Source organism: Tyto alba, unplaced genomic scaffold (genome assembly GCF_018691265.1).
Source record: "Tyto alba isolate M040663 unplaced genomic scaffold, T.alba_DEE_v4.0 Super-Scaffold_1000006, whole genome shotgun sequence".
NCBI lineage: Eukaryota > Metazoa > Chordata > Aves > Strigiformes > Tytonidae > Tyto > Tyto alba.
The window spans coordinates 35,843,907-35,858,331 of NW_024881272.1; the positions used below are offsets into that span (position 1 = coordinate 35,843,907).

The window sequence follows — 14,425 nt, forward strand, 5'->3', positions numbered from 1 at the left end:
TGCCCAGCCAGCAGGAAGGCTGGAGGGGCGCAAGAAGCTGGGAGGGGACACAGCCAAAACATCTGACGCAACCACACATCTACCAAGTGTCTTCTCTTTATCAAGTCTATGGTAAGGAAATACTTGTTTTCATTTCACTCTCAGAAAGCAAGTCAGAAAAGAAAAAAATTACTGCAAAAGGCCTTTTTACTCAGTGAGACCTTCTAAAGCAATGTGAATAATAATCCCATACAACAAACATCCAGCTCAACTGCTTCACAGAACATTTAATTTCTCAGAATTTTTAGTAGGTGTTACATCAGAATTTTGTATTAGTACAGACTTAAAAAAATTTAAAACCTCTTCTTGCCTGTGTTCAGTAACTTCTCTTCTGAACGTTCCCAGCTTATTTAGCCAGTTACCAAAGATAAAAAATGGGTCAACCTGATCATAAACAATCAAAAACAGATGTTTTGGGCAAACTAAGCCAGATGGGCAGAGGGACAAGAAAAAGAACATCAGCTTATTTAGTTAAACCTTTGTACTCTGGTCTTAAATCCTAGCCCTTTAAAGGCTTCCTAGAATGATGTATGATCCCTTTCTGAATGGCTTGTTTGAAATCCAGAATGTATTCCTCAAAAACAGCTGTAGTTTTGGAGCTTATTACTCTATTCTTGAAAGCAGCAAGTTACCTTTATCTAAGGCTACCTTTAGATATACACAAGTCCTAGTAACACTGAAACTGAGTACGTGGTAACAACTGTCCTCAATAGACTGGTTCCCTTAAACTGAGGCTTGAAAGCAGCAGTTCTTTTGGGGTATGCTAAGACTAAAGCAATTCCATATTTAATTTCTAATCCAGCCTCTTTTCACTATCAGGTCTTCATTGTCATTACCCAAAGTCTGGCACTTTGTCCACAGTGTTTGTCCAAAAATCATTTGATGTATGCTGTCATTTGGTAAAAAGCGTGAAGAAAATTCTATCCAGCTAATTCTAAAGTAGCAATAATTCCTTATAAAAATATCATATTTGAAATGTGGAAACTGGCTGCAGTATTTAGAATTTCTGTTAAAAACCCGATTTCAATAAGACAACTAGAGAGAACCAAGCTTGCTGAATACCAGTGACTTTCTTGCCACTGACTATTGTGAGCACAGCATCAGACTATGAGAAAGCTGTCTTCCCACCAGTGACTGAACAGCCTTAAAAGCTGACAACTTCTGTTTCTGAACTGACTAATACTCCATATTAAATTTTTTATCTAAAGTTTATGAATTTATTGTTGTGGATTTGCATTCAGGCTTGAACAATGTATGGTTAATACATGCATGTTGTAGGTTCTCTCCTGGCAAAGACTCTGCTCCTGTTTAAATTGATCAACACCCTGGCCCATCAAAACCAGTATTGGTCAGCCAAGATTGCACATGTACTTACATATTTGCCTCAGCAAAATAACTACTTCTTTTATTACTACTTCTTTTATTTCAATGCTGTATTTTTACTAATTGGTGATTAGTGAGTATTAATTGCAAGATAAAGTTAATATTGTTCAATACTTTTTGTTCATGATGTTGCTTTGTCTGCTGCATTAGATTTATGGATTTATTTTGGATTGAACTATATATTGCTAGTATGAATTCAGAAATTATGTGTTCTATATATATACACTAATGACACTTGGCAACTGCATTGATTTGAAAGTTTCTTAATTAAGATTTTTCAGTTTTGGAACTACCATGCAGATGGGTCTTGCAACAGAGACAGCACCTCCTGTTTTTCTGCCTGGTAGTATATTAAAAAGCTACTCCAGATCAACTGACACACTGCGTATCTATGCTGTGCTATCCTTACCTTATATACAGAACCATAACAACGTTATTATTATGTGATGAAAGGAAATGACAGTTGCTCCTTGAGTTTAAAAGTAGGGCTGGTAACAAACACATACATGATCTATTTTTTAATTTGCTGTATGCTCCAAAGTGAGTTTGGAAAAATTAAAAATACCTATCAAAATCTTACATTAAAATCCAATACCAAGAAATGGCATAGTCTTCAAAAATTTTCATTCCAACTGATCTTGCATCCAGGACATTATTGATGCCACTAAGAAAAGACAAACCACAGAAAAGGTTGCTTTAGGTAGAAAAGCAGAATTTATTTAAGCAACAAGTAGGATCATTGCAAAAATTTGAAATGTCTTTGCTAGTGATAATAACATATTACTATCCTCCTCCAGTTCTGTAACCAAATCGACATCAATCACAGTTCTGTCAAAGAAAAAAACCTGTGTAAAAATGTCCATACACCTCCTGAAAAAGCTTTATTAAAAAAGCTTTATGAGTACTATTTCCACCTATCATGTCACAAGGAAAGTGTATACTATTAAGATCTCCAATGTACCAAGAGCCAGTTGTGACTCCAGAACTGCTAATAGCAGAGAAGGAAAAAACAGCTCAGTGAAGCAAAAGGTGGACTTTATGGAACTGGTTTCATATCCCACAAATTGCTTGCCCATATTAATGTTTTCCTAAGGAGAAGTGAAGGATCTTCTTATCAAAGAACAGACACAGTATTTGTAGATGCCAAAAGAAGGGAACTTATTAAAGTGCAGGTGTTGTCAGTGTTGGTAAGGTGCTAGAATGTGGTAGCCTTGGGTGGAGAGGTAAAAAAACATACCCCTGTTCTCTAGACAGGCTGAGGACTGACAGCAGCTGGAAAAGTGAGGGTATTGCAGCAGTTTTCTCTGATCCTGGTTGATGCCCAGGATTGGAGATGCTTGGTCTCCATCTGCAAGGGAGGTCTTGTCATGCATCAGAGCCCAGTACATTGCTTTTTGACCTTTAGACATATTAAAACCAGGAGCACTCTGATGAGGTGAGATGCCCAAAGTAATAGGACAGTCCATGTTAGTGGAAAGGCCATCACAGGAAGGAACAGCTGAGGCCATTGCTGGCTGGTGTCAGTCTTACAGCATGAGGATTTAATTTTGAACCACCTTTACGTTTCTTTAATACTATTTTTTCCTTGGAAAAACTAAAAGAATGATTTAAAAACTGACAGTCACTCTGAAACAATCAGACTAAAACCTTTGGCTCCTTGCTCGTTCTGCATACTACAGTGATGATTTTTCTTACTGAAATTTTGCAAGTGCCCAGGCACAGAGAGACCATTTACTAGCAAGTCTTGCCTGGGTACCCTCAGCCATTTGCTACAACAGATTCTGATTATTTCTGCAATTCCTTAATTATTTCACAATCTCAGAATCCAACAAACAAGCACTTAAGAAGAGTAAAACCTACTTTGCAGCTTCCCTGAGATCAGTTACATTTCTTGTTTTCCCTCTTCCATCTTTGAATGTAGTCTGATTTGCCACGGTTAACACACCATTCTTCGTGGAGAAGTCTGGGAAGCATCTCTTAAGAACTATTTAAAATATCAAAACAAAGCATGCATATTACATTTCACATCAAGCTCCACTTTTATCACTTGTCTTTTGTAGAAAATTTAAGTAATTTCAGATTCACAGTCAATTGTTTTTCAACTGATTATCTAATGGTATGTTGACTTTGACAAACCTTGGAAGAGCCATTATATTCCAGATTATGATTTTTATGCTCTGGGACTTTTTGTCCAAACTCAGGCATGGTGGGATCAAAGCTTTCAGCTGGAGATTCTAGGTGCTACTGAATAACAACAGTAGTATCTGGAGGAGTTTAAGAATTTGTAATAAATGCAGAACTTACTCTCTGTGAGTATCTGGGCAGTTTACAAAAACTGCAGCTTCTCAAATATATCTTTTCATGGTAATAATCAAACCCAGGGACAGAATCAACATGACTGGTCATTAGCACCCAAAACAATACATAATAGCAAGTGTCAGTTCCTCATATGCCAGATGAGCTCCAGTACCAGTCACTATCACTAGATATTCTTGGAGAGGAAGCAATGGGATAAAAGATAGAAACTATTGGTTAGACAGAGGGAGTAGGAAATTATAAGAGAGAGAGAAAAGGAAAGATTCTGACATAGTCATTTATGCTGCTCTGCTCTTTGCTGCAAAAAGTCCTGGTTTTCATTCCAAAGGGAAGAGTAGGTCAGTCCTCCTACATAGCTGTACTTCAACTTCTATAACAATTCTGTGCTTTCCTTATCAGGTTCCAATAAATACTGATACCAGGGTTCAATATTCAGTCTAGAATATCTACCCCACCAGTTATTCTGGGAAAATAATTAAGTAATATGTTTCTTTTCCTCCCTCTGCAATCTTTGCCCCTTGTTGTAGTCTAAAAGGAGATAATAGCTTCTTTGCAAATTATTTTTTGTCTTTTAGATCAGTACCTCAGTTTTCATACAAATTCTTAATATTTTTTTTTTTAAATTTAATCCTTATTTTCTCTTTTTGATAATCTGTCTCTAGTTTACATTATGTCTATTTTAAAGCATGGAAAAATAAACAGCAATTTCCTATCTGCATGAGTGTCTGGGTCAGTGACAGAAACTCTTGGTATTATACTTCTGCAGCAGGGATGAGCTCTGAGACCTGTGGTTATCTACTCAGAAACCCCTGCTGACCACAGTGACAAAAACATTTTTTGGCCCCTTGATTCCTCTGTATGCCCTGCATTGCCAGCACTGCAGCTGAAGAGTGAGCTGCATTGTAGCTGGGCTCAAGTATCATCTGAACTTCAACAGCTGGCCATATGATCCTTCCTACATTCGTGGCATTTTCTTGATGCCAATGGGGTTGCTTGCACACATGTTTTGGAAGGCACAATTTGAGCTGTAAAGTTTTTGTTATCAGTGATGATTCAAGGGCAAGAAAGAGCTCAGCTTGACCCGATCACATGTTGAATGTTCATGGATGGCAGATAGAAAAAATAATAAATCTTTATACTTTCAAACTGCTTAAAATTGAATGGACGTCACTGTCAGACAACAGACAGCTCCTAGTGACCTTTGTGCTTTAATGTGAATGCTTATAATCTGCTAAGATGTGTGTAAGAAGTAGAACCACTCACAAGGCCTGCTTGGAATGATCATCGAAGGACAATCTTCATCACGTAGGACTTGAGCAACAGACTAAAAAGGGGAAAAATAGGAATGCTGAATACATAGCAGAATAACTACGTGGTTTTTTGTTTCTCACCCAGTCTGAGAAAATGCCCCAAATTGGGCTTTGTAGCCTCCTCCCCGGACTTGATTGGTAGAGCTGCAAGATACATTCATGATGTGAGAAGCCAAACTGTCATTGTGATTTGGGAAAAGACTAATCTTCCTTCATTTTCTAGTGACAAAAAAGAAAAGACCTGTTCACTTTGGATCAACATCTAAGCCAGAAGTGACTGGACAACGATTCCTGGCCTTCCCTTGGCCTTTTCTCTTAAAGAAGAGTAAGAATTTAACACAATTAATATAGCTGAATTGCAAGGTGTTTTAAAGATGGGAAAAATAACATAGTACATTTGAGTGCAAAATCAGTTACATGAAGGATAATTTTCCTAGCTAAATTACTAAGTAACTATAGATGACTCAGGAGCCTTAAGAACTGGTTTGAGATAATCTGCTCTACTGTTGTGGAGTACCTAAGTACTAAAGGATACTGCTTGCCACAGTACTGCAACTACATGGGTAGCTGCAGATATTCTTTTAAGCAAACAGTGATCATTTAAAGATAGGGATTTGGTGTGCATACAAGACCTTCACCCCTGATTAAATGACTGCCAAATCATATCTATGGAACAACTCCTTATATGGTGAAATCAGAATAATTCAAAGCTTTGATGTAGCTCAGTAAAATCATGCATATTAGATACTGCTTGAAGAAAAAATGCATTCTATCACCTAATGATACATACACACCTTGCGAGGATTGTTAAAACCAGGTTTGCAGAACTGCCTGAAGTAATTCCACTGATCTGGTTTATATCTGTAGGAAGCCTGAACATCAATGTAGGTTGCAAACCTGTCTGGACACTTTGAGACACAAAGCTGCAAGAAAAATAAAAAAAAAAAAGGAGTAAATATACAGTGCAGGTAGAAAAGGGTAAGGAAAGTCAGTGCAATTAAAAAGCAAGAAAAAGGACACCTATAAAAGTGTACTGGTTTATGGAATTGCCTTCAGTAATGTTTACTGCAGTATTTAGAAAGGGACATGTGTTTTCCTTTTGATTGCCTAGATGAATACCAAATTCTTTGATAGAATATACTTTCAGACTCTCTCCTCATATGTGGCATATCAAGCCATTCCCTATCTTCTTAGGTTCTATGCAGAGTTTTCAGTCTGTTGTAAAAACATTTTTTTTGAACACCAGGAAAAATCTGTCAGCTCCTCCTCTACTTCCATCAGCAGCAAGGTGGTACAGTAGCTACTTTCATAGGATACATGTAATTTCTTTCTATTACATTTACAAGGAGAACTTTATTAACAAAAAGTCTCATGCAGCTAAAATTGCTCCACCCTTCTACACGATCTCTTCAGTCAAATACATCTCCATAGACATCATTCAAGTCAAGTTAGTGTAAATGACTCAAAGGTGACTTTTTACTACTGACTAATGATGTATCTCCCCTAGTTACAAAGCAAGAGGGGTGCACATGCCAGGAATGAAATTCACACCACTTAAGGTACAACCATTATAAACTGGATTTATGCAAGAAATCAAGTGAGGACTGTGGTTTGATGAATGCATCCACTCAGAAGTTAGTATTCAGATTTACGTAATGGAGAAGCAGATGCCTCAATACACAAACTCTGAAGGCTCTGCAGGTCACTGGAATTATGCAAGAATTATGCAAGTCCTTCTGACTCTGCAGTGTTCCTAAATACTGTGAGGTAGTTTGAATTCCATCTTTATAGCAAGTTTCAGCCTTTTCTAGAAGGCTATCCTTCACTTCCAAAGCTGTGCTATCCAAACACCCTTTGCAGAGCTCTTCTATCCAAGTACTAGAGAGACATCATGCATGAAACTGTATTTCACCTCAAGGGCATTCCGTCATATATGATTCACCTAAAGGAATTTTGGGAAAAGATCTTGTATTAATCCCTAGAACAGGGCAGATACTGCAAGAGCATCTTTCTAGATGAGTACTACAGTCCTATGGACTACCCACAGGCCAAGGAACAAAGAAAGAAGAGTTTTGTCCTTGCTGGGACAACATGTGACTAACAAGCACACACTTCACTATAACCTCAGTTTTCCATCTATGAAGCAGGCAATGAAGTGCACTGTCTATGGATCCAGTGAATTGTAATAACAGTTTGCAAATCCACAGTCTTACTGAAGAACCAAAGCTCCTCCCATGCCCGTTCTTAGAGGTTTTTTCTCCTGATATTTGGGATAGGAATGAAAGACTCTGTCTGTAGTTCAGAAGAGGAATTGTCAAACAAATGTCTTCAGCTTTTTCACAAAAGACCAGAGAAATAACCATCTGCAGTAGCAAACAGCATTCAAAACCACTGTCAGTTTTGGAGAGGCCTCTTTGAAAATAACCAAAATAACTACTCTGCTACTCCAAACTCTCCTTAAACAAGTATTTCACCTTACTTGATTCATGACAACTGCAAACTTGACCACAGCACCAGTCAAATCCCACACAATGACCTCAGTATTTCTAAACAGGCTGAATTGTTCCAGTAACAGAGTCTAAAAACTGCAGGGTAACAGTGTCGGTGTCTGCATGTGGACAGATGGGGATTCCTGAAGCAAATCTGCTGCCAATAGAGAAACTTTCCATTCTGGCAGTAAATGGTCAGTGTTAAGGGGGTTCTTGCTCTTCCTTGCTGGAGATTTCCATCTCTTCAGCTGTGTCAAATAGTCCATACGGTCACACTAACTGATAGGCCAGAAACATCTATCAAGGATGGGGATCATGAGTAAGGGCAAGCTGGAATGGGAAACATTTTAAAATGATAGTCAAATAAATAGACAATTAACATTTGTAATCAGTAAATTGGTTACCGTATAACAACCCTCATCCAAATTAATACTGGACTTCACTGAATGTTGTCAAGATGGCTGAGACCATACTCTTTCACTTGAAGTTTAATTACACAGTACAATTACTTTGGCAGCAAAGTTGGATCAGAGCAGTCCTGCACCTAATTCCTCTGACATACCACATGCCATGAATTGTTGCCTCATAAGATGAACATAACCGGTTGTGCAAATGTTCAACAAACCAGGTCAGTAAAATGGTCTCACGTAAAAAAGATCAGGAAGGTAATTTTAACCTACACAAGTTCAGTGACTGGGTTTATTTCACAGTTTCTCGAGAAGCTGAAGCACAGCTAAAGGAGTACAAATTGTGGCATAAGGCAAGAAAAAGCTTTCAAGATCTTCACTTTTGAAAGCGCCATAGCCCTAACCAAACCCAGATATTCCTGTCACTGGTGATATGCACATTTTCTCAAACATGTCTAGTTTGGAAAACCCTAGATGTCAATCTAAATTATTTTCTGCATACACTGATTACTACTGGATAGCTGCCTGTGATGAATTTCTAAGTAACAAATTGCTGTATTCAACTAAACGGACCTTTTTTGGTCAACTCTTATCCAAAATCCACAGTCTTGTGCATTTCTGTTTAATTTTCCTGACCATTACAGGCTACAGAGACCATGTGCTACGTATCATCTATAAACAATAATATTATATTTTGAAGGATATGAACAGCAATTTTTAAATCCAAACAAATGCCTACTTCTTAAGCCATGATGAAGAAGAAGGGAAAATATTTTATCTCTGTATTTCACTCACCTGTGTTGTAGGGCACTGTAGGTTTATTAACACTACGGGGCTGGCACATTTCAGAATGTTAAAGTAAAACAAAATGGTCTTGTTCCTATGGAAGTGAATATAAGATAATTAATGTCATAAATATGGGTGCTTATACATGCTACCATTCAAGAATTTATAGCATATATCAATATTTAAATTATATTATTATGAATGGTCACATTGCAAACACAAGACAAAAAAAACAAAACCCAAGCAGACCCCGAATGTTCCATGCCAAGACATCTCTGAAACCAGAAGTATTTGCTCTAAAGAATGCTAATTTTGAGATGTTTTTTCCACAGCAGGGTTGTAAGCTGAAACAATCCTAGGCAGTGTTACAGGTAACTGTAGTCCTGCCTCTAAGAAGTGACGTCTGTAAAACACCCCTGCAAAAACACTGTGGCCCCTTTGCTCAAACTGAACATATTGTGTATGTACTGCATGCAAATTTACTATCAGCAAACACTATACTGTAGAAGCTGCCAATTTTTCGTTGATCAGAAGGTGGCACCAAAAGCTCTTTATGGTTGAAAACCAAAGGCAGCTGTCCAGGAAGCAGAATGATAATTGCATCTCCTAGTAACGCTGATAAACCTCCTCTGATATAAATAAGGGATAGTCTGAGGGGTTTGCACCCTAAAATCCACACACTTGACAGCTTCTGAAACTTGGGACCTTGAGGTAGCTGTCACCTCTGTTTGGATTTGTTGGAAACTGATTACCTGGAGATCTCCATATTTAAACACCTGGGTAATTGAAGACAACAAAATATGTTGTTAATCTTTGCTATGTCAGAAAACTATCAGATAGCTCTAGTGAAGATGGTACGGCACCAGTCCTGCCCTCTTTACACAAGAGTTCAGTCAGCCAGTCATGCCAGGACTACAGAGTGTCTCTATAAGAAATAATGGTGCATGTGCCCCTCTATGGCCTATGATGTGCAAGAGAGCACAGTAAGCGGTGTTTGAGCCACCACTGACCCCCCCTGTGTCAATGCAGCACAGAGGGAGCTCTGCCTTGGGAGCAGATGGCAGTATTAACAATGAAGTGTGCTTGGTCTAACAAGGCTGCACCTCTTCTATCTGCAGACATGGCACAAGTCCTGCTCCCACCTCTCTCCATTGTATACCCCAGACCAGGACATATCCTCTGATATTCCATCAGCATGTGACTCTCACCAATTGCTGAATACGGCTATGCCTTCAAAGCAATTATATAGCATCAACGTACATTTAAGATCCCTTTAAAACTGGGATTAGTTCAACTGCCTGACATTTTACTAGGTTAAATTGTTTTAACTGAGGTATGTTCTACTATGCACTGTTTAACAAAACATGCATCCTGGTAAAAACAATTCACTGTCATTAGCTGTTACTTCTTCAAATCAATAGAATAAAATTTTGGACTGAAATGTCATCACTCTTCAATAGTTTCTTGACAGTATTTAATATCCGCGAGCTGCTCAAAGCCATTAATGCAATCTTCTTTTTTTTTTTTCCCCTATGTCTTAGCCCACTTGCTGATATTGACAGCAGAAAAGAAAGTTTAAACATATACATAACACAAAAAAATAGCCACTGACAACTAGGTCTGTTTTCTTTATAATGAAAATTCTTCATGATGTGTTGTATTCCATGATTACACTGTGCTCTGCAGAAGGTAAAACAAGTTTAGAGATTACATGGAGATTAATGGATGGATTACAGTGAAACACAAAGAGGCCTAAGAGAGACTCACATGACAACACAAGGTAGAATTAATTTGACTGCCTGGAATTCATTGGAGTTCAAATGGGTTTTTGCATGAGCTGTGAATGTTGGCTTGGTTTTTAGCTTCTCTTTGCTGCTCCTCAGTGAGATTACTGGGAATGCTAGTTCTAAACACAAGATTCAAAATACTGAGACTATGATCACTTTCCAAGGAAAAAGTCTCAGACTAGGTCCCTGGGGACTTTGGAAAACCATAGTCCTTGGTTAGTCATTCACACTTGCTTACCTTCAAGGGCATCTGAAAAATCTGACAATGGTATCAATGAAGTCCTGACAAGCACATCCCACACCTCCACTTTTAGGATCTACAGGGACTTGTTCAGAGGGACCTCCTGGCCTACTGCCACAAATATTCTTACTTTTCCAGTAGGTTGTATTATGTGTCTTTTGGGTTATATTTTTGTAAGAAACTCCTCAATGTAGCTAATAAGTGCCAAAATTCAGTCTCAGTAGCTGTATTATTCTCCAACAACCATATATATGGAGGGACATTTGTGAATACGAACTGGAAATCACATTGTAAGAAATAAGTAAAGGGAAGACTTGAGCAACAGAGAGAAAGAGGGAATGGGAGTGGATGATATGAATCAGAGGGAAGCCACTGGCTACACGCCACACACTTTATGGATACTGTGTGTCTGACTCCCAAGCCCATTTGCCCACTGCTTCCTACATACCAGAGAGGAGACAAGGACAAAATGGGGGCAAGGCAGGGGGGAGCAAAGAAGGGCTATAGTGAAGGGAACACACACAACACTGCAACTTTTTCTCCTAGTATTTCTCTTCAGGAAGTTGGACTCTCCAATAACTGCTGTGAAGAATCTTAGTCAGAGGGTGGAACAGGTTGTCTCACACTATCTAGTCTGTTTCTTCTGCAAAAAAAAAAAATGAGAGGATATAAAGTCCTACCTCTGCCTCTGTTCCACATCCTATCTCCTGCCCCTTCCCTTCTGAACTATTTTTTGGACAGTGGCTTCCTCATTTTTTTCTCAGAAAACTAAATGGGAAAAGAAGCAGCAAAGAGCTGTTATCATACAGTAGCTTCTGTTTTGCTTCCTGCATAGCATCCAGCTTCTTGACAGTGACAAGGGCATAAAGGATGCCCAATACTTATTTTTTTAAAAGGGATAAGGTGAGGGGAAAAAGTAAATTATTTTTAAAATTCTGTTTCATAAAACACATATACATTCAGAGAAAATGTTGATGTGACATCTTTCTTTTCTGAGCAGCTATTTTCTTGTAGAAGTATTCTGTTGGTATCAACTAATTCATTTAACTCTCACAGTTCAAGACTTAAAAAGACTGGAAAACAGAGACAAGTAAATAGAGCTGTTTGGCTGATATCCCCAGGGAGGGTAGGGTTGCAGCTGCCTGTCTCCCAGACCACTCAGTCTCCTCTCTACTGGCACTGGATAAGTACCAGAAAAAAACCCAAGAGCTTTTCCTTATAGCCTTTTCTGTTATTTGGTGCATGTTGAAAAAAAAAATAAGAACCGGAGTACAATGCTTTAGGATTACTCTTATCCCAAGGTGAACAGAAGAGTTATTCAGTGGGTTATTAACTATCCAAACTTTGGCAGTTAGAAGCTGTGCCAGATAGTCAACTTCTAAGCAATTAGTGATGCAATCTTTAAATAATATTGATACTTTACCAAAAATATTCTCTGAATAATGAAAACAACTGCATTATAGTAATAATTTGGGTCTAGATTTGCACTGGGCAATTGAACTATTTCTGAATTTTATTTGGAATAAATACAGCAAGGGTGTTGCTGTCTGTTCAACTTCTCACAAAAAGCCCCAGCAGACAGAGAGATTTGAAAGATCACATCTTATTCATAGTGCATGAGTAATAAAGGTATGTGAATGGATTTAGTACTCACTCATTGAGGGTATCTTTCTGACCACAGAACTGCCCATAGCTGTCAGTTGGATAAATCACTTTCCTGGGGTCTCCGTGCACCCAAGCTGCAAATACACACACATCTTTTAACATTTTAGTCAAGTGTCCACAGTTAATAGTTGAAACTGACTAGCATGAAAACGTATCAGCTCTAATGTACCGTTTCAATCTTTGTTGATTGCCACTGAGGAGTATCGATTTGTAGATTTCCTAATGAAAAACTAAAATATAAACCAAACTAAGCTGAACTGAGAGATGGATGAAGCAGTAAGAAAGCAAACCAGTTCACTTTTTACCTTCAGGGCACATATATTTGGGTTGTAGCCAAAGTATTATGTAACGGACTTTAAAAATAATGGTTATTAAAATGGGAAAGAAAAGGAGCTAACTATGTAGACAAATTTGGGTGTTCACAGACAACCACAATGGCACTGAAATTAATGGAATTACCTGGATGTGTGACAGAAATACACAGAGTGTGACTGAATCTAATGGACTCCATTTGCACCAAGATGGAAACAAGCTCTCACTTTGTAAATGAAAACATTTCCTGACCTCTCACCTGGCAATTGTCCCATTTTTCAGTTATTAGGTCTGCACCTGACAACTTATGTATTATAGGCTAGCATGAACCATAGTAATTAACATGAAGAGAGGTTGATATTGACCTTTTAAACTTCTTTTCGCCACTTCAAAGCAGGATTTCTTCTCCAAGCCACTGCCACTTGCACTATTATTTCCCCTCCAGGATCAAGTACACACTAGCTATCACTGTTAGTAATGTTTCTAAGCTGTAGCCTGCAGATCTCACTAAGAGTCCTTCATGACCAGACAATGAGTAGACTTTGAACTGTTCTGACTACTAACTGCTTATTTGACCCTAAATAGTGGAAATTTATTTTTAAGTATCATCTGAAAGTAAAACATAATGACAGAATATAATTTCATATCACTACCCTGAGCTGACACCCTAAAATCAGGTTGCTAGAGAACTGTAGAAAAGACCACTGATCTTCTCCCAAACCTTTCCTCATGCTTTTATTATGTGGAAAAGATAAAGGTATTACAAAGATTTTAGTCCCAACCTTCCCCCTGTTGCACTACATACTGAATGTCAGGAGCCCACTTAGCATACACTTTAGGGTCTGATCTATGCAAACCACCTTGAACTCACTTCTCTGCAATTACTCCATTTTCTCTCAACTTTGTGACATTAGTCATTTGTGAAACTGTCATCTTCCTCAAGGTCACTTTGGTAAGAACAACAGTGTTTAACAATAATGATATATGCAGCAGAGCCAGAACCTATATAAGATCTCAGAGCAGCAGACTGCAAATTTATTGAAATGTTCAGGACAGAGGCACAACATAGCTTCATGACTTGAAAATAGTTACAGAGAATCTGTAATGCTACCTTTTACCTGGAATGGTTTTAAGTTACCAGACTGAATCTTCTAGTACTTTTTAACCTGTGTTAGTCTTCCCATGTTTTGGAGTTTGTAAATTAACCTGCTGCTTGGTATCAAGCACCTTCTGAACATTCAGATTATCTGCATTTCAGGTTAAGTGTGGTGTTCTGATGCTCAGAGAAAGCTGAAGTGCTTCACCAGTGTTAAACCCCATTTGCTTTTTCATTTGTTAGCCCCCCACGTACTTATTTTGGTAGCATTACTTAATAGGAACACTCAGGAGGCACCAACTCTCTCTTAGGAATTCCAGTAGTCACTTGATAACTCATATGTGTACATGGCATTAGAAAGCAGAGAGCTCTCTGGTGATTTCAATGAGTCTGTAGGTTATGCCATGTCTTCCACCATGACTCTGACAAGAGGAAGGTTTTTATTCTACTTTAATATGACCTTGCCTCTCATATATGTACAAGCCTGGTCCCAAATGGATCAAGCTCCTGTATGGACCTGAAAGACCTTTCAGGCCTTACTTGCATGATATTAGATGACTATAATACATTGACGTTTTCCTAGCCCCAAAATTA

The 14,425-nt window shown here is 38.3% G+C and overlaps 1 protein-coding gene across 4 annotated transcripts in view; it reads right to left on the reverse strand.

The window, feature by feature from the left end:
• The window catches only part of SLC44A5 (solute carrier family 44 member 5), a 104,252-nt gene that overhangs the window by 23,482 nt on the left and 66,345 nt on the right, over positions 1-14,425 (reverse strand). For all 4 annotated transcript variants that reach the window (XM_042803148.1, XM_042803132.1, XM_042803122.1 and 1 more), the window contains exons 4-9: positions 12,413-12,497; positions 8,740-8,824; positions 5,843-5,971; positions 5,002-5,062; positions 3,283-3,406; positions 2,003-2,086 (exon numbers count right to left, since the gene is read on the reverse strand). In XM_042803148.1, the coding sequence (XP_042659082.1) occupies positions 2,003-2,086; positions 3,283-3,406; positions 5,002-5,062; positions 5,843-5,971; positions 8,740-8,824; positions 12,413-12,497 (568 nt within the window). The remainder of the gene's footprint in view (positions 1-2,002; positions 2,087-3,282; positions 3,407-5,001; positions 5,063-5,842; positions 5,972-8,739; positions 8,825-12,412; positions 12,498-14,425) is intronic.